Genomic DNA, 22,938 nt, shown 5'->3' with positions numbered 1-22,938 from the left:
ATATGCAAACATAATTTCATGTTTTTAATACTACTTTAAGCCCACTCTAAGATTTGGGAGGAATTTTTTGGCTTTCATTTTGGGTTTAAAAGGATTCTACACATTACTCAAGTTTCAAAACTTTGCTAATACAGCTGGCCTCATAACAAAAAGAACATCACTCCCATCTGGTGGCAGACATCAAAATTTTGAACACAGTCTCAAAACAGAAATTAATCTTTAGACTAGACACTAGTCAATTAAATTCCTATTTCAAAAGTGACAAACACAATAACTGCCAAGTAATCCAACATATGACATCAATTCAAAGAAGTACTTGAAACATAATGAATTATTTTAGTTGTGGGTACCAAAGATTAAAAAAAAATACAACTTAAGAAGTGTTATATTAGGGAATGAAACCATAATTGTAAAATAATAAAAACACTTTATAGCCTTTCAATTAAATATTAATATATGTCATATAGGTAAACTTCCCAAAGCATAACCTCATTCATTCAGTTCAGTTGAGTTGCTCAGTCATGTCTGACTCTTTACGACCCCATGAATTTCAGCACGCCAGGCCTCCCTGTCCATCACCAACTCTCGGAGTTCACTCAGACTTACATCCATCAAGTCAGTGATACCATCCAGCCATCTCACCCTCTGTCATCCCCTTTTCCTACTGTCCCCAATCCCTCCCAACATCAGAGTCTTTTCCAATGAGTCAACTTTTCGCATGAGGTGGCCAAAGTATTGGAGTTTCAGCTTCAGCGTCAGTCCTTCCAACGAACACCCAGGACTGATCTCCTTTAGAATGGACTGGTTGGATCTCCTTGCAGTCCAAGGGACTCTCAAGAGTCTTCTCCAACACCACAGTTCAAAAGCATCAATTCTTCAGTGCTCAGCTTTCTTCACAGTCCAACTCTCACATCCATACATGACCACTGGAAAAACCATAGCCTTGACTAGACGGACCTTTGTTGGCAAAGTAATGTCTCTGCTTTTCAATATGCTATCTACGTTGGTCATAAATTTCCTTCCAAGGAGGAAGTGTCTTTTATTTTATTTTTAATTTTATTTAATTTTTAATTTTTATTTTTACTTTATTTTACTTTACAATACTGTATTGGTTTTGCCATACATTGACATGAACCCACCACGGGTCTTTTAATTTCATGGCTGCAATCACCATCTGCAGTGATTTTGGAGCCCCAAAAAATAAAGTCTGACACTGTTTCCACTGTGTCCCCATCTATTTCCCATGAAGTGATGGGACCAGATGCCAAGATCTTTTCTGGCATGGTTTTCTGAATGTTGAGTTCTAGGCCAACTTTCTCACTTTCCTCTTTCACTTTCATCAAAAGGGTCTTTAGTTCCTCTTCACTTTCTGCCATAAGGGTGGTGTCATCTGCATCTGTCCCGGCAATCTCGATTCCAGCTTGTGCTTCTTCCAGCACAGCGTTTCTCATGATGTATTCTGCATATATGTTAAATAAGCAGGGTGACAATATACAGACTTGACGTACTCCTTTTCCTATTGGGAGCCCGTCTGTTGTTCCATGTCCAGTTCTAACTGTTGTTTCCTGACCTGCATAAAGGTTTCTCAAGAGGCAGGTTAGGTGGTATGGTATTCCCATCTCTGTAAGAATTTTCCACAGTTTATTGTGATCCACATAGTCAAAAGCTTTGGCATAGGTCAATAAAGCAGAAATAGATGTTTTTCTGGAACTCTCTTGCTTTCTCCATGATCCAGCAGATGTTGGCAATTTGATCTCTGGTTCCTCTGCCTTTTCTAAATCCAGCTTGAACATCAGGAAGTTCACGGATCACGTATGGCTGAAGCCTGGCTTGGAGAATTTTGAGCCTTACTTTACCAGCATGTGAGATGAGTGTAATTGTGCAGTAGTTTGAGCATTCTTTGGCATTGCCTTTCTTTGGGATTGGAATGAAAACTAACCTTTTCCAGTGCTGTGGCCACTGCTGAGTTTTTCAAATTTGCTGGCATATTGGGTGCAGCACTTTCACAGCATCATCTTTCACGATTTGAAATAGCTCAATTGGAATGCCATCACCTCCACTAGCTTTGTTCATAGTGATGCTTTCTAAGGCCCACTTGACTTCACATTCCAGGATGTCTGGCTCTAGGTGAGTGATCACACCATTTTGATTATCTGGGTCATGAAGATCTTTTTTGTACAGTTCTTCTGTGTATTCTTGCCACCTCTTTTTAACATCTTCTGCTTCTGTTACGTCCATACCATTTCTGTCCTTTATCGAGCCCATCTTTGCATGACATGTTCCCTTGGTAATTTTTTTGAAGAGATCTCATTACATGTATTCAAATCCTATTTTTAATATATGTTATTTTTTCTTTCACAAGGAAAGATATGGAGGTTTTAAATAAAGTTACGATTTTTAAGTTAACTTTCAGTTCAGTTCAGTTGCTCAATCGTGTCCGACTCTTTGCAACTGAACTGAACTTATTCAGCCACAAAACCTCTAATAAAGACAGATAAACATTTTTCAAAGTCAGAAAAATAGCATTTAAAAATTAAAATGGGAATTCGTATTTTAAAACAAAAACAGGAAAATATTTGGAAACAGGTTAACCACATTACACATAAATTTAATCAAATAAATAAATAAGCAGCTAATTAGAATTCCCATCGTTTGCTTTTAGTATATTCTTCACTTTCACACAGTTCTAATCCTCTGACAAAGATGAATAATCAACTTATTACAACATTATAGTATCACCACGGAACCATCCAAATGTATTAATCTTCGAATCTCAAGAATAAAACATGAATTAAGGTAGTTTCAATACTGATATTTTCTGGACAGATGGAGAAAAGATACAATGAGAGACTTCATTTCATACCTTTTTTCTTTAGGTAAATTCATATACAAAATATTTTATAAACAGTATAAGACAGAATATCAGTTCAGTTCAGTTCAGTTGCTCAGTCGTGTCCGACTCTTTGCGACCCCATAAATCGCAACATGCCAGGCCTCCCTGTCCATCACCAACTCCTGGAGTTCACTCAGACTCACATCCATCGAGTAGGTGATGCCATCCAGCCATCTCAGCCTCTGGCGTCCCCTTCTCCTCCTGCCCCCAATCCCTCCCAGCATCAGAGTCTTTTCCAGTGAGTCAACTCTTCGCATGAGGTGGCCAAAGTACTGGAGTTTCAGCTTTAGCGTCATTCCTTCCAAAGAACACCCAAGGACTGATCTCCTTTAGAATGGACTGGTATGATATAACATAAAAGGACACATATTGATATAATTCTCAGAAGTTACTTCATTTCTGAGTATCAGTTTATTTCTCTAATCACTTTCCAACTTTAAATTCTCTAATTTTAAATATAAATCTGTTTCCCTGATTTTAAATGCACAGAGGAATTTAACTATTGTTGTGAGTCACACAGAGGTAATTCCTGTATAAGGACTAATACCAAAAGGTGGGTAAAATTTTTTTTAATTTTGAAACAATATTTTAAGATATAATGTTCTAATTATTTAGCTTTTGAGATAAGTATTAACTTTTAGAGTAAAGTTTAAAAAGATCTAAATATAGAAGGCATTTAGAGCCCAACCTAACAGGGCCCCATGGACACTACTGAAAATGATACAGAAAAAGATTAAAGAGAGCTCCTCTTCTCAGGAGGTTCTTTCCCCATCAGGCCAATTTAGAACAGCTCATTAAACATCAGTGGTATTCTTTTATCAGATGCTTAGGGTTATTTCTTAAGTTGCATATTCATCTTTCTATAGAAAAACAAGGAACAAAATTCTAACAAATTTCATCCTGTACTATTGTGATGGCCTTAGCTTCATTATGTTTAAGGCTGAATTCCAGTAATTTGATAAGTTTCTCCCTTAGTTATCTTTGATTAAATGTAAAACATAAACAATTCTTCTAAATCTACATTAAAAATTTTTTTTCTAAAGAAAACATCCAATGAATCCCTATTTTATACATGGCATCCAATTCCTAGTAATAATTATTTACTATCAAGTAAGTCATATCTATCAAGTAATAAAGCCATTACTATCAAGCCAGTACTACCAAGTGATAAAGAACACTGCATTAAGAGCAAACCTTTATTACTATGAAGGACAGGGAAGCCGGGTGTGCTGCAGTTCATAAGATTGCAAACAGGTAGAGACGACTTAGTGACTCAACAATAATATTACTATGAGAACATTGTCAGACATTTAAATCATTTTAATGGACTGTCTCAGGTACCACTTTAATTATCTCATGACGTATCCATAACTTGCATATGAGGACAGATTAAGTAACATATTCAAGCTCTGATTCACAATCAAGCCTTCCTAACTTCAAAGCTTGTATAAACATAATCACTACTTCAATGGTGTGAAAATAATTATAAAATTGCAATTTAAAAATCTACAAAATTAAGGTACATTTTGCATTGGAAGAATAATGGCCTTCTGTATATACTTTTTTTTTAAATAATTTTTTTAATTTAATTTTTAAAATCTTTAATTCTTACATGTGTTCCCAAACATGAACCCCCCGCCCACCTCCCTCCCCATAACATCTCTGTGGGTCATCCCCATGCACCAGCCCCAAGCATGCTGTATCCTGCATCAGACATAGACTGGCGATTCAATTCGTACATGATAGTATACATGATAGAATGCCACTCTCCAAAATCATCCCACCCTCTCCCTCTCCCTCTGAGTCCAAAAGTCCGTTATACACCGCTGTGTCTTTTTTCCTGTCTTGCATACAGGGTCATCATTGCTATCTTTCTAAATTCCATATATATGTGTTAGTATACTGTATTTGTGTTTTTCTTTCTGGCTTACTTCACTCTGTATACTCGGCTCCAGTTTCATCCATCTCATCAGAACTGATTCAAATGAATTCTTTTTAACGGCTGAGTAATACTCCATTGTGTACATGTACCACAGCTTTCTTATCCATTCATCTGCTGATGGACATCTAAGAGGACACTAATAGATGGAGAAATATATCATGTTCATGGATTGGAAGAATCAATATAGTGAAAATGAGTATACTACCCAAAGCAATTTACAAATTCAATGCAATCCCTATCAAGCTACCAGCCATATTTTTCACAGAACTAGAACAAATAATTTCAAGATTTGTATGGAAATACAAAAAACCTCGAATAGCCAAAGCAATCTTGAGAAAGAAGAATGGAACGGGAGGAATCAACTTGCCTGACTTCAGGCTCTACTACAAAGCCACAGTCATCAAAACAGTATGGTACTGGCACAAAGACAGACATATAGATCAATGGAACAAAATAGAAAGTCCAGAGATAAATCCACACACATATGGACACCTTATCTTTGACAAAGGAGGCAAGAATATACAATGGAGTAAACACAATCTCTTTAACAAGTGGTGCTGGGAAAACTGGTCAACCACTTGTAAAAGAATGAAACTAGATCACTTTCTTACACCATATGCAAAAATAAACTCAAAATGGATTAAAGATCTAAATGTAAGACCAGAAACTATAAAACTCCTAGAGGAGAACATAGGCAAAACACTCTCAGACATAAATCACAGTAGGATCCTCTATGATCCACCTCCCAGAATTCTGGAAATAAAAGCAAAAATAAACAAATGGGATCTAATTAAAATTAAAAGCTTCTGCACAACAAAGGAAACTATAAGCAAGGTGAAAAGACAGCCTTCTGAATGGGAGAAAATAATAGCAAATGAAGCAACTGACAAACAACTAATCTCAAAAATATACAAGCAACTTATGCAGCTCAATTCCAGAAAAATAAACGACCCAATCAAAAAATGGGCCAAAGAACTAAATAGACATTTCTCCAAAGAAGACATATGGATGGCTAACAAACACATGAAAAGATGCTCAACATCACTCATTATCAGAGAAATGCAAATCAAAACCACAATGAAGTACCACTTCACACCAGTCAGAATGGCTGCGATCCAAAAATCTGCAAGCAATAAATGCTGGAGAGGGTGTGGAGAAGAGGGAACCCTCCTACACTGTTGGTGGGAATGCAAACTAGTACAGCCACTATGGAGAACAGTGTGGAAATTCCTTAAAAAATTGCAAATAGAACTACCTTATGACCCAGCAATCCCACTGCTGGGCATACACACCAAGGAAACCAGAATTGAAAGAGACACATGTACCCCAATGTTCATCGCAGCACTGTTTATAATAGCCAGGACATGGAAACAACCTAGATGTATATACTTTTTAATTACAAAGAGAATATTTACATTTTCATTTCTAACTGTTTTGCATAGACAAAGCTGTTTTTGTATATTTATACTATATCTGGCTATCTTACCTTATTCTCACATTAATTTCAATGGTACACAATAATATTATGAAAGAAAGATTTTATCTGTCCTGTTCCTATGTTTACATGACATATTCCTTTATCTTAAAAGCTTGATCTTTTTCTTATTTAAAGTTTTTATTAGAAAAGATTACAAAATTCTGTCAAATGTCTGTTTAGTATTCCAGGATATAGTCTATTGAGAAACTAAAATATTTTTCTCTCCTGATAACAGACTGTCATTATCTTCTTTAAAAAGTCTTATTTTGTTATGAATATGCTAAACTTTTGATACACTGCTGGATGATAGTTTCTACATTTTATGGAGAATTCTTGTTTGCATTTAAATTCAGAAATAAGATTGAATTATCACAGTCCTTTTTTAAAGTTATTTTAGAGTGTCTTGAATTTTTAATATAAAGGCTATGTTTCTTCAAGAACTACTGAGAAGCTGTTAAATTTTTTCTATGGTTGAAGCAGAACTTTAAGTAACATTGCAATTATCAGTTCTTTAAATATCAGATAGTATTCAGCTAGACATCCATCTGTTCTGGTGCATTTTAATAACAGATCTTTAAAAGCTTTCCAATATTTATACGGCTTAATCCAGTTTTCCACTTCCTCTTGGATAAATTTTGGTTATTTCAATCTTTCTAGGAAGTTATTCCCTTCCTCTGTGCTTCCATTTTCCTAGGTGTAGAGTTGCATGTAATAGTCAACTATGCTTCTTTTAATCTCTCTTGTTTCTAGAGTTGTTTCTGCTTTCTCATTCATAATCTTATATATTCTTTATATGTTTTCCGTAATATGTGCCTGAGGAATTTATATTGGCCATTTCAAGAAAGAATCAGGGCTTCCCTGGTGGCCCAGTGGTTGGGAGTTGCCTGGCAATGCAAAGGACAAGTAATGGATTTCTGCTCCAGGAAGATCCTACACACTGCAGGGCAATTAAGCCACTGCACCACTGTACCACAAATACTTGAGCCAGCACTCACGAGCTGCAACTCCTGAGCCCATGTGCTACAACTACTGAAGCCTGAATGGCTCGAGTCCATGCTCTGCAAACAAGAGAAGCCAGCTCAAGGAGAGGCCCATGTAGCGCAGAGAGTAGCCCTCATTCTTTACAACTAGAGAAAGGCGTTGCATGACAGCAAAGACCCAGCACAATCAAAAATAAATAAATAAATAATATCTTTAACAAAAAAGAATCAAATTTTGAATTAATTTAACCCTTTGAACTCACTATTTTAGTGATTCCAGTTTTTATGGTTATTAAATTCTGATTTCCCAGTTTCTTTTGATGTTCTTTTTCTAACTTGTTGAATACTTAGTTTATTTCTGGTTTTTCTTTAGTAAGAAAAGGCATTTAAAGCTAAAATTTTGTACTAAGCACAGCTTTTACTGGGTATGTATATTTTGTTAAGAAGAGATCATCTTTTTCATTAAGTCATATAAAGTTTATAATTTCCCTTTGCTTTTAAGAGTTATCTAAGAGTGTGTCCTAATTTCCTAATAAATTTGCCAAATGTAGTTTTTCCATTTCCTAATAAAGCTTAGTATCACAGAATATGGCCTGTTAAAGATTTTTACTCTCTTGAATTTATAAAAGTTCAGGCATCTTTTTCAAGGTCTAAAATGCATAAGATGAATCTTTTCTCACATGAAATTGCATGATTTACATAATGTAAATTTTTTCCAAAAAGAATCTTGCCATTTCAACATTGTAAGTTAAACATGCACCTCATATACATTATGATAGAAATGACGTAAAGTTTTGTTTACTACTTTAAATAGTTACTGATGGTAAATTCCTGACATCATTTTTCTTATGACAGTGAATGAATTTTATTGAGAATTCCTAAACTTCTGGTGTTTATATCAACTCTATCCAGCTTTAAATAAACTGCAGGATGGCTATAGGCATATAGAGTCACTGGATATTTCAGTGAATTTTATTCCATTCATAAAACTGTAATATGTGTTTGATTCATATGGGGCTTAGTTTAGGTTAGTTTTCTCTCTCATTTCCACCTTTTGCTTTAAATGTTGAACATGGAGTTTATATCTAATATTATCTTATCTCTCCTAAATTATTCATATGTCTTCCAAGGATCAACAATCATATTACTCTTACCCTTAAGATTTCATTCCAGGGGTGGGAATGGTGAGTCTTGATAACATAAGCATATTATCATGAAACAATATTTACAAAAGCCTGTCTTAAAAGTCACATTTTTGAGAGAATCATTTTTTAATTTTTTTAAAATCACTATAGGAACACTGTAAGAAAGGTAAGCCATTTAGATATTAGGACACCCTGGAAGGGTGTTAAGAATAGTTACAGTACTAAGTCACAGTGTGAAATTCAACAAGACTTTGTAAGTATTTTCCTGTATTAAGTGAAAAAATATGAATTAGACTATTAACTGTCTTTATTTTCAACAAATATTTTTTAATCTATTGCCTTTATTGACAGAAGAATTTGAAATGACTGGATTGAAAGATACATGGAAAAGGCTGTAATTTTTAAATGTAATCTTAGATGTTTTGGTCTTTAGATAAGTCAAGAGCAAATATATAAAGATATGAAAATTTTAAGAAGTAAGAGAGTTTATGTGTAATATTGTGCTTGCCCATCCTAGATTCACTCATATCCTTCTCACTGACTTATACAGTATTGGTTTACGACCAGTATGAACCTGAAATTCAACCATCAAGAAAAGAAAAATGGAGACTACATTTAATCAACACAGGGCACTATGTTCTAATTATTGCTTCATTTCATCTGCATGATAAGGGTTAAATATATTGGCATGTAATCTCAAGTGAAAAATCCAATGCTAGAATAAGGTAATCTGTGTTTATAACCCAGCTGACAGAACTACATTTCCGAGCAGACCAACCACAAAGAACCTCCCAAACCAGGCTTTTTCAAGCTATCTATGATAAAAGGTCAAATATATGTTATTCTAAAAGTGCATAAACCAAAGATTTTTAAAAATACAAGACAATGAATAACCCCAGAAATTTAATGATAAAAAGCACAAATTTTACGATTAGCTTCAACATGCATAAAATTACTCTACCAAACTACCATAAATTTTTCAAAGCACTTACTTTAAATTTCTGTGCTTATTGCTGTCCAATAACAAATAATTCATGGATCAGTCTTAGTCCACAAACCGCAACTGCAGCAGCCAACATACTCTCAAATCTAAGAGTCTATCAGTATTAGGTGTTTCTTGAATAAATTTGTATAGCACTAATAAGAATCATGACCACATTAAAAAAGGGCATAAATCTAATGAAATGTTTCAACAATTACAAACAAACATGTCTACTTCCTAATCCCTAGAACCTGTGAATGTCTTACCTTAAATGGCAAAAGGGACTCTGCAGAAGATCTCAAGATCCAGAGATTATTTTAGAATATCTGGGTGACCCTAATATAATCACAGGAGTTCTTATAAGAGGGAGCTTCCCTGATAGCTCAGATGGTAAAGAATCTGCCTGGAATGCAGAAGGAAGGAGGGTTAAAGTCAGAGGTCAAGATATGATGGTAGAAGCTGAAGTCAGAGGGAGAGACTTAAAGGTGCTAAACTGTTGACTTTAATGATGGAGGAAAGCACCACAACCAAGGACACAGGTGCACTCCTGCTAAAAATAGGAATGAACTTCCTCCTTAAGGAACACATCCTTACCAACATCTTGCGTTTAGGACCTTTGACCCCTAGAATTGTATGGTAATAGATGGGTGTTGTTTAAACTACTAAGATTGTGGTAATTTGTCATAGTGGCAACTGGAAGCATATACGCATACAGACCTTGGTTCTGGGAGGTAGGGTGTTACTATAACAACTACCTGAAAATGTGGAAATGGCTTTGAAATTGATGGTAGGCAGAGGCTGGGAACATTTTGAGGAACATGATAGAAAAAGCCTATCAGAGAGTAAAATATGGATGTTAAAAGCCCTGCTGGTGAGGACTCAGAAGGAAGTGAACAGTACGGTAGAGTAAGCTTTTATCATTTTAGAAATTATTAAAATCATTATAAATGGACAGTTAAAGGAGGGCTCAAAAGGAAATGAAAACATGTTTTTGGAAAATGGAGGAAAAACAATATTTGTTATAGAGTAGAAGAAAGCTTAGCTGAATCGCTTCCTATAATTATGTAGAAACCAGAGTTACGTGATGACCTTGAATATTTAGCTGAGAAGATTTTCAAGCAAAGTATTGAAGGAGTGGCCTAGTCTCTTCTTCCTGTTTATAACGAAATGTAAGAGGAGTTGGTGATGGACAGGGAGGCCTGGCGTGCTGCAATTCATGGGGTCGCAAAGAGTCGGACACGACTGAGCAACTGAACTGAACTGAACTGAAGAGGGAAGAAACATATTGAGTCAAGAATTATTGGTACTTCCCTGGTGGTCCAGTAGTTAAGACTCCATGCCTCTGCTTCAGGGGGCATGGGTTCAATCCCTGGTTAAAGAATGTAAGATCCTGCCACATGCCACAAGATGCAGCCAGAAAAAAAAATTTTTTTTCGTTAAGAATCTTAAGTTGAAAGGAACCAAGACCCAGTGATTCAGAAACTTCTCAGGTAGGCAGATTGCAAGATGTGTTAAAATTAGAAGTTTCAGTTTCAGGAAAAAGTGGCTGTTGAGAAAAAGTCAACTTTGTGCCTAGATGACGTGAGTCTGAGTGAACTCTGGGAGTTGGTGATGGACAGGGAGGCCTGGTGTGCTGCGATACACGGGCTTGCAAAGAGTCAGACACGACTGAGCGACTGAACTGAACTGAACCCTTGGTTATTCTTTTGGAAGGATTAAAACCTTGGTATGTTCATTCACACAAGGAGCTCTTGGAAAGATTGGACACGGGATTCATGGATTCCCTCAGTGATTTCAGCAGAGGACAAATTGGAGATGAGGTTATCCATGATAGATCTACAAAGTATCCTGTTTTCTAATAGAGAAAAATCTCAGATATGTACAATAGAGAACCACAGGTTTCTCAAGAATGTTATATCAGTTGAAATACTGACAAATCTGAACTGAAAAAAAGAGAGAGATGAATTTCAAAAAAGCTGTTGTACTTTCAAGTTGCACAGGCAGGAAATATTCAACTGAAAATACATGCTATCTTTCTTGAAAAAAGAATAATGATTCTTAGAGTAAAGAACCAGGCCCAGAGGGCAGAGCCTTGAGCCACAGAGGATTATCACCAAGCTGTGAAATCTAATTGAGTTTGCCTAGTTGGAATTCTAAACTTCTTGAGACTGGTAACCTTTTTTTTTCCTTCCACATTCTCTCTTTTTAAATGAAAATGTCTGCACCTGTTATCTTATGCCTGTCCCACAATGAATTTTGAAGGTGTATGATTTATTTTCTAATTTCACTGGTACATAGATGGAGAGAAATTTTACTTGAAGAAGGAATATAACTAGAACCTTGATGATAAGCATGAGAGTGCACAATTATGCCTAACTCTTTGCAACCCATGGACTGAAGCCCATCAGGCTCCTCTGTCCATGGAATTCTACAGGTAAGAATACTGGAGTGGGTTGCCATTTCCTACTCCAGGGGATCTTTCCCATTCAGGAACTGAAACCATGTCTCCTGCATTTTCTGTACTAGCAGGTAGATTCTTTACTACTTCACCACCTGGGAAGTCCCTATCTAGAACCTTACTCATACCTACTTTAGAAGATTTAGATGGTGAGATTTGGAAATTTTTAGCTGATGAATTTTAGATGAGATTTTCTCCATATTCTAACCCCTTGAAAGTCTGAATATGCTACCTAAAAATGGCAAGAGAGGCTTTTCAGATGTGATTTGCTCAAAGATCTTGAGATGAGGACATTCTTCTAGAGTATCTGTGTGGGCCCAATTTAATCATAAGGGTCCTTATAAGAGTGAGACAGGATGAAATATGAGGACATGAGCAGAGGTCAGTCAGAGAGAGATTGGAAGATGCCGCACTGCTGGCTTTGAATATGGAGGAAGGGGCCAAAGAAGGGAATGGCCTCTAGAACATGGAAAAGGCAAAGAAACAGATTTTCTACTTGAGCCTCCAGAAGGAATGCTTCTTTACCAATATCCTAACATTAGGACCTCTAACTTCTAGAACTATAAGATAATAAACTTGTGATGCTTTACACCACCAAGTTTACAGTAATTTGCTATAGAAGCTACAGAAAACCAATATAAGTGATCTCTAGTGAAGTGAAGTTGCTCAGTCGTGTCCGACTCTTTGCAACCCCATAGACGGTAGCCTACCAGGCTCCTCCATCCATGGGATTTTCCAGACAAGAATACTGGAGTGGGTTGCCATTTCCTTCTCCAGAGAATCTTCCCGACCCCGGGATCAAACCTGGGTCTCCCGCCTTGTAGGTAGATGCTTTACCGTCAGAGCCACCAGGGAAGCCTCTACCCAATATAAATGGTCTCTACTTAATTTGTCATGGCATTTCTCTACAAATATACCCATAAAATCTTGAATTTTAACTTTCTGAAATTCTTAGTTAATATAGCAAATAATATGCTTCACAAGACCACAAAAAGTTGATTTTTAAAATTTAAAAATCCAGAGGATGTTTTTCTGTTGATGGCCCTCATGTGGAAATGTGACAACATAAAAATGGAACATTTCATCATTTCAACATGATGAATTTCCCCTTTTAAACTAAAGACAAAGTAATTCAATAAATATACTTCGCTCTTAAATAGGCAATAGAGTTCCTCCTAACTGCATTTGCATCTGAAAGCAAGCTAGGCATGATTTATTTAGACTTTGAATCTATTACTGCAAATGAGGGTCCCCTTCACCAAAGCCCCTTCTTTAATTATCTCATTAACTTAATTTCAAAAATCACATGAAAACTTTTGTAAAAAGCACTCCAAATCCCATTGAGAAGAAAAGAAAAAAACTGCCCACAATTGGGGCAGGAATACATATTAAGTAATTAGCAATGTGGCATGATTCATTCATGCCTAAGGACTTTCACATTCTTCAGAAAGTCATGATATAATCGCAATAGAAATATACACAGGTAACAGTATTTCAGAGCATCTCTTACCTGTGTAACAAGCGGTTCCAAAAGCCTCTCCACTGTTAGGGTCCGGATTTCCAAACTTTTGGGGTCCCATTTTAAAATGATCGGTGAAGTTGCCGAAGTCATGCTCCCTACAGAAACAAACATTATCCATTAGAAATAATGATCACAGAAATAATGTGAGTTTAGGGGTTCAAAATGAGTAAGTCACCAAAAGTTAGAACATACTTGAAGATTACCTGTCTGGTTCAACCTCATCAAGTTAGAGCTAGGTAAATCAGAAAATGGAACTATGTGAAGTAATGATGTGAGGATCAGATTGAAAATGGGTATTTCTTAAGGGCACCTGTATTCATTAGACAAACTTTTGGGGCCCAACTGACACTGAAATATGTCACTCACTCAGTGTTTAGTACACATATCCACCTGCTATATACTGGGAAGGGGATTCCCAAGAACCCACCTGCCAATGCAGGAGACTCAGGAGATGCGGGTTTGATCCTTGGATTGGGAAGATTCCCTGGATGAGGGCATGAAACCCACTCCAGTATCGTTGGCTGGAGAAACCCACAAACAGAACAGTCTGGCAGGCTACCGTCCGTGGGGTCGCAAAGAGTTGGACACAACTGAAGCGACTTAGCACGTACACACACATTTGCTGGGAAAGCCTTGGTCATTGCCCTCCAGTACCTGTGGTTTGCAGAGGCAGAAGTAGCAGAGGTTGGCCATAGTTATGCCTCAGTGTGGCCTGTGCTGTGATCAAGGAATACAGAGAAGGCCACAGGAGAACTGAGGAAAGGACATCAAAGTCAGTCACCAAAGGAGATCAGCAAAGACTTTAAAGAAGTACAATAAACTCATCATGACAATCAGATGAAAGACCCCGGGTCCTAACAAAAGGCTTCTTTGTTTTTGTCACATCATAACTGACCACTGAGGATATTATGCTTCCTGGAAGAGCTGAGTTTTATTCTCTTAAATAGGAGAGATATCTTACAAAATGAGTCGCAATGATTCTGAAAATTCGTTTGCTGCTATTTACATACTCTCTGATTACTCACTGCATTTACATTCTTTTCCCATAAAATGAGTGTCTGATAAGATTATTTATTTCATTCTACAACAATCCTTTTCTACCTAAGAACCACGGGTGTGCAGGTAGCAACCTTGCACATATCGAGTACATGATATCATCCCAGCTTCAAAAGAGCAAATTAGACATTCTGTTAGGGGTGTGCTTCTCACTGAGAAGTTGACTGCTCTCTGATGAATATATTTTGACAACTAACCACTGGACAAGCAACCTTAGATTATGCAAGGTGAATCTGAATCATTTGCTTTAATACCATCATAAATCAAACTGTTCATAGCTGTTCTCTTCTGAATCAATGGCCCCGCTCCATTTCACTCTTATAAATCAATGTAGATGATTATTTCTATTAGAATTAACACTACAAAAAAGGTCTATCACAAGAGGCACATGTCTCTTTACTGCCCTGCTACAGCTAGTCCTTTGGCAAACAGACCTAACAAATTTGCTTCAAGAAAAAAAAAAAAAAAAAAAAAGGCGAAGATGCAGTATGCTGGTATTTTACCTCTCTCCAAATGCTATGTTTTAAATAAACTAAGCATAGCAATCCAACCATATAGACCGATTTAGACTTGGGTTCCTTCACAACAACAATAGTTGGCACGGATATGCTGCCTGTCCTCCAAAAACCAAAAAACACTTTACACATTTCCATTCACACTACCAACTGCTACATAGCAGCTCTAACATGCCCAGAATTCTGCTGTTAGGCAGCACACCTTCCTGTGTTGTGAGAGGATGAAAATGCCAGATTCTTTCTACCCACACAGGATACCTTCATCCTTGCCAAAGCCAGTCCTACCTAAGTAACCCAGCTCTTTGTTGTCGTTGTTCGGTCATTAAGTCATATTTGACTCTTGTGACCTCATGAACTGCAGCATGCCAGGTTCCCTATCCTTCACAATCTCTCAGTTTGCTCAAATTTATGTCCACTGAGTCAGTGATGCTATCCAACCATTCATCTTCTGTCATTCCCTTCTCCTCCTGCCCTCAGTCTTTCCCAGCATCTCTTAGGGCACAATGATTTCCAGTCCCCAAGAAGTTCCCTGTAAACTTCTTCCCAGCTCTCATGGAATAATAAGTGGCCCCAGTAACGATGATGCACAACAGGGTCCTACAGGAAAGACAGCTGGATAACTAGTAGTGGCATAGTGAACTCATTTTAACACAGTAGTGAAAGGTAATAAGTAGACTATGCAGAGAATCACCACTATTACATGAGCATGCTTGTGCATATAAGCTGGTGGAACAGGAAGGCACACAACATCTTTTTTTTTTTTTAATTTTAAAATCTTTAATTCTTACATGTATTCCCAAACATGAACCCCCCTCCCACCTCCCTCCCCATAACATCTCTGTGGGTCATCCCCATGCACCAGCCCCAAGCATGCTGTATCCTGCGTCAGACATAGACTGGCAATTCAATTCTTACATGATAGTATACACGATAGAATGCCATTCGCCCAAATCATCCCACCCTCTCCATCTCCCTCTGAGTCCAAAAGTCCGTTATACACAGCTGTGTCTTTTTTCCTGTCTTGCATACAGGGTCGTCATTGCCATCTTTCTAGATTCCATATATATGTGTTAGTATACTGTATTGGTGTTTTTCTTTCTGGCTTACTTCACTCTGTATAATCGGCTCCAGTTTCATCCATCTCATTAGAACTGATTCAAATGAATTCTTTTTAACGGCTGAGTAATACTCCATTGTGTATATGTACCACAGCTTTCTTATCCATTCATCTGCTGATGGACATCTAGGTTGTTTCCATGTCCTGGCTATTATAAACAGTGCTGCGATGAACATTGGGGTACATGTGTCTCTTTCAATTCTGGTTTCCTCGGTGGGCACACAACATCTTTATGCATGTTCTGATGTATTACTAAAGAGATGAACAAAACATGCTGATGTGAGAAATAAAAATGCTGGGACACTTACATTAGAGACACTAATCTAGCATGCATCAAGCAAAAATGGGAGATGCTTAAAAAAGACTTCAAGGCAACTGTGAACCAAGAAGCAGAATTAGAGCAGAGACTTGGATCCTGAAGGTTGGAAGACTTATAAATCTAAAACTGAAAGGACAAGAGTGACCAAGCAAATCATTGGACTCAATTTATTCCTTTGGGGATCAATCTTTCAGTCACAGGCAAAATTCAAGAGCAAAAGGCAAGAAAAGGTTATGTGGAATTAATCTGTTGAAGGGGAAAACCTAGTCATAGAAACGTGTTCCTCTGTGTGGAATAAGCAAATTAACTTCAAATAAGAAAGCAAGTGAACAAATGAAGTGTGCAATCATACACCAGCCTCTCACATTCCAAAGGAACATGTCTCAAAACCATACTAGGCATCCACACATTTAATTCAGACTGTTTTGCCCACTAAAGAGATTCTATGTAAAGAAAATATATTTTTTTAATAATTTAAATTCAAAGAAAAATGACATATTATAGTTGCTTTTGGTAGGAAACTTAGAATATTAACTGGACGCAAAGAGCAACAAAAGGGGTTGTAAAAAAGAAAAGACAATAGCGTTGTCCTTATCCACACACCACAATTTTACAAGCCTGTGAACAAGCTCTTGGCAATTTATTTAATCTCTGAGAAGATATTCTTGAAAAGTGTCAAACTGCATATCCATAAAAGGTGATAAAACAACCTACACAGTAATAACTTAGATAACTTCAGACATTCTTCATGGGGGTAAGGAAGAAGCACGTGTCAAGCTGTTAGCAGCCATTCATCACTCACAACAACAACAAAAAACAACCAAAAGACTAACAGAGTAAAACAAGCTCCATTATGAGCAGCCAAAGGTCAAGTACTTTGTTAATTAGACATTGTCCTGATAAACAGAAAATCTTTTGAGGTGCCTGTGCCAAGGAGTACCTTCAAAGGATATATATGTTACTCTAATGCATAATCCACTGAAGAAATCCCCCTTTCCAGATTTTCCTCGAAAAATGTCTTTGAGCTCTCTGCCTATACTTTCTGAGTTTTCACCATTCCTTCTATTGTTCTTTTGTAAAACAATGGTCCAGGACAACTGACAGTTACTCAGGAGGCCACCAAAACCTGCCTTCCCTCCATAGGACTCCAGCTTCAGGTTCCTTTCATGGATTTTTCTCTTTACCAATACTGAGTGAGCACTACTGCCTACAAACTCTGTGAGGCTTTTTTTAGAAGACAAGTTAGCTTTGGTTAACAAGTAAAGCCATGAGAAGTTAATGACTAATACTGTGTTTATTCACCTATTGCTATATGTAGGCTATTGACTCAGCTACCTCACCTAAGCTTCAGTTTCATCCTGTAAAACAAAAATGGTAACAGCCTTATATAATTTATGAATTTATCCTGAGAATCATGACATTGCATATGCAAACACTGATGGGTTTACTTCTTTGCCATGTTTTTGTATGATTATCATCCTAGCCAGTTAAAGATATCCATTAGGGTGGGGACCAAGGCAAGAAGCTTTAAAACAAAGTTTTGGTGAGAAAGTGAGAGATGTGAAAAAGCGAGAGAATTTTCTAAGTTTCCTCATGAATCAAGCCTGAATACACGGAACTTACTGTTTCTTCTCTGAGTATTAGTAATACAGCTAATGATCTAACATTGTTATTATTTGCCATTTACAGATAGGTAAGCTGAGGCATGAAACAGTTAAGTGAGCTACCCAAGGTCACAGATTTTGAAACTAAACTGCCTGGCTTCAGGCTTTGTGCTCATAAGCACCATGAAGCATTATGTTTCACTTCTTATAACGAGGAACTCCTAGGCTTAGGTCTATGCCAGCATCACCACAGTGCTTCTGAACCATGGAAGGGAGACAGAGACATAGACAAGAATGGAAAATCCAGGAGCTAACCACTTCTGGAGAATGAGAGAGAGAGCGAATGCAGAGGGACACAAAGTAATGACAGATGAGATGAGGGGAACACAAAGAGCAGGTGCCCTGATGCACACGTGGAGCCCATGGGAAATGTGCTTCACTTCCTGGTGAAGCAGAACAGTTTCCTTTAGCCACTTTGATCCCTGGGGCAAGAATGGGATGCTGATGGTGAGGCTGGGCCACCTAGGGAGCAACATAGCACCTGGGCGAAGTCAAGAGAAAGACCTTATGATGAGTTATGCCAAGTAAACAGAATTTTGGTCCCCATGACCTCAGACCCTTTGTTTTAAACTTGTGATTATGTTATATTTCATGGTGAAGAGGATTTTGAAGATATAATTAAGGTTATTAATAAGTGACATAAGTGAAGTTGCTCAGTTGTGTCCAACTCTTTGTGACCCCATGGACTGCAGCTTTCCAGGTGCTTTTGTCCATGGAATTTTCCAGGCAAGAATACTGCAGTGGGTTATCATTTCATTCTCCAGGGAATTAATAACCTTCTAAAGGTTAATACCTGGACCTTAAAATAGGGACATGACCCTCAATTATCAATGTGGCCCCAATGTGTCACTGAACACTTAAAAACAACTTCCTCCTGGCTGGGGGCACAAGAGGCAGTCACAGAGATGCAGCAGATAAAGACATCAGGTAGGACAGGGGAGGGAGGCGGAGGGACTCAAGGTGTGAAAGAGACTCGACCCACCACTGGAGATAGATGAAAACCATGAAAGGAAACGTGGGTAGATTCGGGAAGCTAAGAGTGTACCCCGGTTGACCTCCAACAATGAAAGAGGGACCTTAGGTTACAACCACCAGGTACTGAATTCAGTCAAAACCCTGAATGAGGTTGGAGGTGAATTCTTCTCCAGTGCCTTCAGTAAGGAATTCAGCACCATCAACATCATTATTTCAGCCTTGTGAAATGCTAAAGAGAGGACCCAGACAAATCTACCTGGGCTTCTGCCCTTCAGAGAGTACAAGTAAGAAATCTGTGCTGTTTTTAGCTGTTAAATGTGTGGTCAATTTTTACAACAGCAATAGGAAACTATGACAGGTGGCTGTCATAGTTGAATTTGAGTGTGTATCATATCACCTGGAGGGCATGTTCATACACAAAGCAATCCAGACAGTTTCTGATTCATTAGGTCTAGGGTGGGTCTGAGAAACTGCTTTTTTTTTTTTTCCCTTGCACTTGGATGATTCTGCTGGTCCAGGAATTGTACTTAGAAAACCACTGTTGTGATTACAGTCCATGGCCATGCATGCCGGGAGGGAAGCAGTGATCAGGAAGATGGGGGATATCTCTGTGGAGATCCTAGCACCAGTAATGATAACACTACTGTTATTACAAGTATCACTGGGATCATTATATCAATACTTTCTGGATGGTATTTATGATTTTCCAATGCCTTGAAGTGATTCTCAATGGGAAAATGAAATGGCATACCAAAATCATTTCAGTTTTTTTAAACCACATGTACACCAACCTCCAACATCCCCCAAAAGTTCTGTTTCCCCAGAAGATGCCTTTTCCAAGTAGTATCCCTGCCACCGGAGAAGGCAATGGCACCCCACTCCAGTACTCTTGCCTAGAAAATCCCATGGACGGAGGAACCTGGAAGGCTGCAGTCCATGGGGTCGCTGAAGGTCGGACACGACTGAGCGACTTCACTTTCACTTTTCACTTTCATGCATTGGAGAAGGAAATGGTAGTGATCCCTGTGAAGAATGTAAAGTAACAGTGGGAGAGAGCCACGCTCCTCAGTTCACCAAAATCAGAAAATAATGTTTCCAAAGAATCAGTTCCTAAATATTTTGATGTTATTTGAGGGCTATGAAAAAAAGTTTTCCAAAAATGCCATCTGAAATATGATAGTAATTCTCATTTTTGTTGTATTAGTAAAGGAAGTTACCTCTAACATTCCGCCCCTCTATTGTAAGAGGGATTTTTTCTAGAGTTGAGAATGTGCATATGCATCTCAGACAGGAGTAGAACCAAAAGCAGAAAAGGAGGCATCTCATCTGATTCAAAAACCCTCAGAGAATAAAAGGCGCACTGATGCCTACCTGCATCAGCACCAGATCTAAACAGATAGTGACAGGTATTCAGCACTCTTCCTGATGGTACCCTGGCTATGAAAATAACCTGGCTCCTAACTTGAACCTTTTTACCTGAAATCTCCATCAACATCCATACAGGACTGCTGTGAGGATTATATGAGTTATGTGTGTAGAACATTTGGCAGAGTGGGGAAGCATAGCCTAGATTCTTAGGATATGGTAGCTACCTCTGCTAATACTCCTGGCGGCAGCGGCAACAGTAATAAATGGTAGCCATATTTACAGTAGGAAATAAGCTGGGAAAGCCCTGCTACTGATATTCCACCATTAATTTTGCTCAATGTCGCTCATTTCTTTTCCTGTGACTATAAGGAGGCAGTGGGTCACCCATCACTGTCCCCGACATAATAAGCATTCAGAGTCCTTGATCAGTGAACTGACAGGTGACCCAAGATGCAAGTTGCTGCTGCAATTAGAAGATCCATCACCATTTTTAATCCAAAACTGAGGTGATGTGTAATTTTCAACTGCTCTTTGCTGTTTGCAGTAGAAGAGAGTGGGGTAGTTATTTCTGATACTGTTAAAGTTTAACACAGCCCTCAAGTACTACATCTGCAAGACCTCTATGTATGATAAGCTCATACCTTTAACAAAACACTGAAAGAAATACTGTTGAACAAAAGCATCATTCTAATAATTTCAAGAGGTTGTAATAATAATACATGTCTAAGCACAAATGCCTGTAAAGTATACCTTAATACTTTAAGCAAATATTAAATAAGTATTAAACTACTAAATTCTCTTCACAGCCTCTTTTTTAATTCTACCCAAATAAACAAAACACCACCAAAAAGGAATATAAGAATAAAGCTCCACAGCCTAAAGGCTGTCAGGATGACAAGCTTAGACTAATAATATATAGCCTAGAGCTTGCTGATTAAAAAAGAAATATCCATGTCCATATCTCACTGAAATGAGTTTTTACACTAACAATAGCATACTCATAAGATTTAAAACTATGTGCCAACTTAATAGAAATTCACTACTCCTGATATATGCTAACAGAAAGCCAGTAATTTGAAACTCAAAATGAAAACTAGTATCTGTCAAATTCATTTCCGTGCTTTTCACTACATTCATATTCTCGTCATTTAAATTCATTTTGGAGCATAAACAGACTCAATCTGCTCCTAAAGTATGACTTGCTATCCATTTGGATGTGAACATATGTGATATCCAGGTAGGCAGTGCTCATTGTATATGCTGTTAGGTTTCCTAAGTCCTAACAAGGACTCGGTTTTTCTAAACAAAATATATCTGACCAAAGGTAAATTAACACTGTTCTACCTATTATTCTACCTATTATTCTTCAGCAGCATTTCAATTCTGATTTAGGTAGTAGATTCCACAAACTGAAAATAATAACTGTTACTATTTCAGATAATATATTTTGAGAAATTATCTTTATAGTCCAAAAGTATCACATTATTTAATAGGAACACATTATTTAATTGGCAATTAACTTATTCTCTGTCCTTCTAACCTCCTGTAAATTAGAAATCCATATGCAATGATTATATAACGTTAATCTTCATAAGAATCTCAACATTTCATATTCAGGTTATAGAAAGATAAACATAAACTGCTCCCTTTATCTTTCATTTTGATGTATAATGCAGCCCAAACTAATTTTCTGAAACATTCCTTTTGTAGAACAAAGTAACTGCTTAACTCTCTTCTCCAACAATTCCCAAGTCTTTGTAACACAGCTGTCACTCTACTTTTTGACCATGGGCTACTGGATCTTATTTCTTTAACAGGAGCCTACTACTGAAAACAGGTCTGGAATACAATATAACACAGAGTTTATGCCATTTCCCAAAGTTTCCACCATACTGTGCTCCTTCTCACCCTCCCAAATCCAGACACTGACATCTTCACATTGTAATAAACCCTAAATTGCTACTGGATTTACCGTGAGTAGCAAATGATTGTACTTTTTTTTTGGTAACAGGCTCATTGCTAAGAAATTGACATTAGTTTTAAATAAGGTTATAAACTTAGACTTATAAGTAGATTATAAACTCATTAAGGCACAAATCTGTATAATAGCATATGCAGCTCAGTTCAGTTCAGTTCAGTCGTTCAGTAGCATCCCACTCCTTGCGACCCCATGAATCGCAGCACACCAGGCCTCCCTGTCCATCACCAACTCCCGGAGTTCACTCAGACTCGCGTCCATCGAGTCAGTGATGCCATTCAGCCATCTCATCCTCTGTCGTTCCCTTCTCCTCCTGCCCTCAATCCCTCCCAGCATCAAAGTCTTTTCCAGTGAGTCAACTCTTCACATGAGGTGGCCAAAGTATTGGAGTTTCAGCTCTGGCATCATTCCTTCCAAGAAATCCCAGGACTGATCTCCTTCAGAATGGACTGGTTGGATCTCCTTGCAGTCCAAGGGACTCTCAAGAGTCTTCTCCAACACCACAGTTCAAAAGCTTCAATTCTTCAGCACTCAGCCTTCTTCACTG

General features: G+C 37.7%; 1 protein-coding gene across 5 annotated transcripts in view; it reads right to left on the bottom strand.

Moving 5' to 3' along the window:
• Positions 1-13,489, bottom strand: part of CTNNA2 (catenin alpha 2) — a 1,217,480-nt gene extending 1,203,991 nt beyond the window's left edge. For all 5 annotated transcript variants that reach the window (XM_068988298.1, XM_068988291.1, XM_068988305.1 and 2 more), the window contains exon 1: positions 13,388-13,489. In XM_068988298.1, coding sequence (XP_068844399.1) covers positions 13,388-13,489 — 102 coding nt within the window. The remainder of the gene's footprint in view (positions 1-13,387) is intronic.
• Between the last annotated feature and the right edge of the window lie 9,449 nt (positions 13,490-22,938).

Source organism: Capricornis sumatraensis, chromosome 1, assembly GCF_032405125.1.
Source record: "Capricornis sumatraensis isolate serow.1 chromosome 1, serow.2, whole genome shotgun sequence".
NCBI lineage: Eukaryota > Metazoa > Chordata > Mammalia > Artiodactyla > Bovidae > Capricornis > Capricornis sumatraensis.
This window is presented reverse-complemented; position numbering and strand designations above follow the sequence as displayed.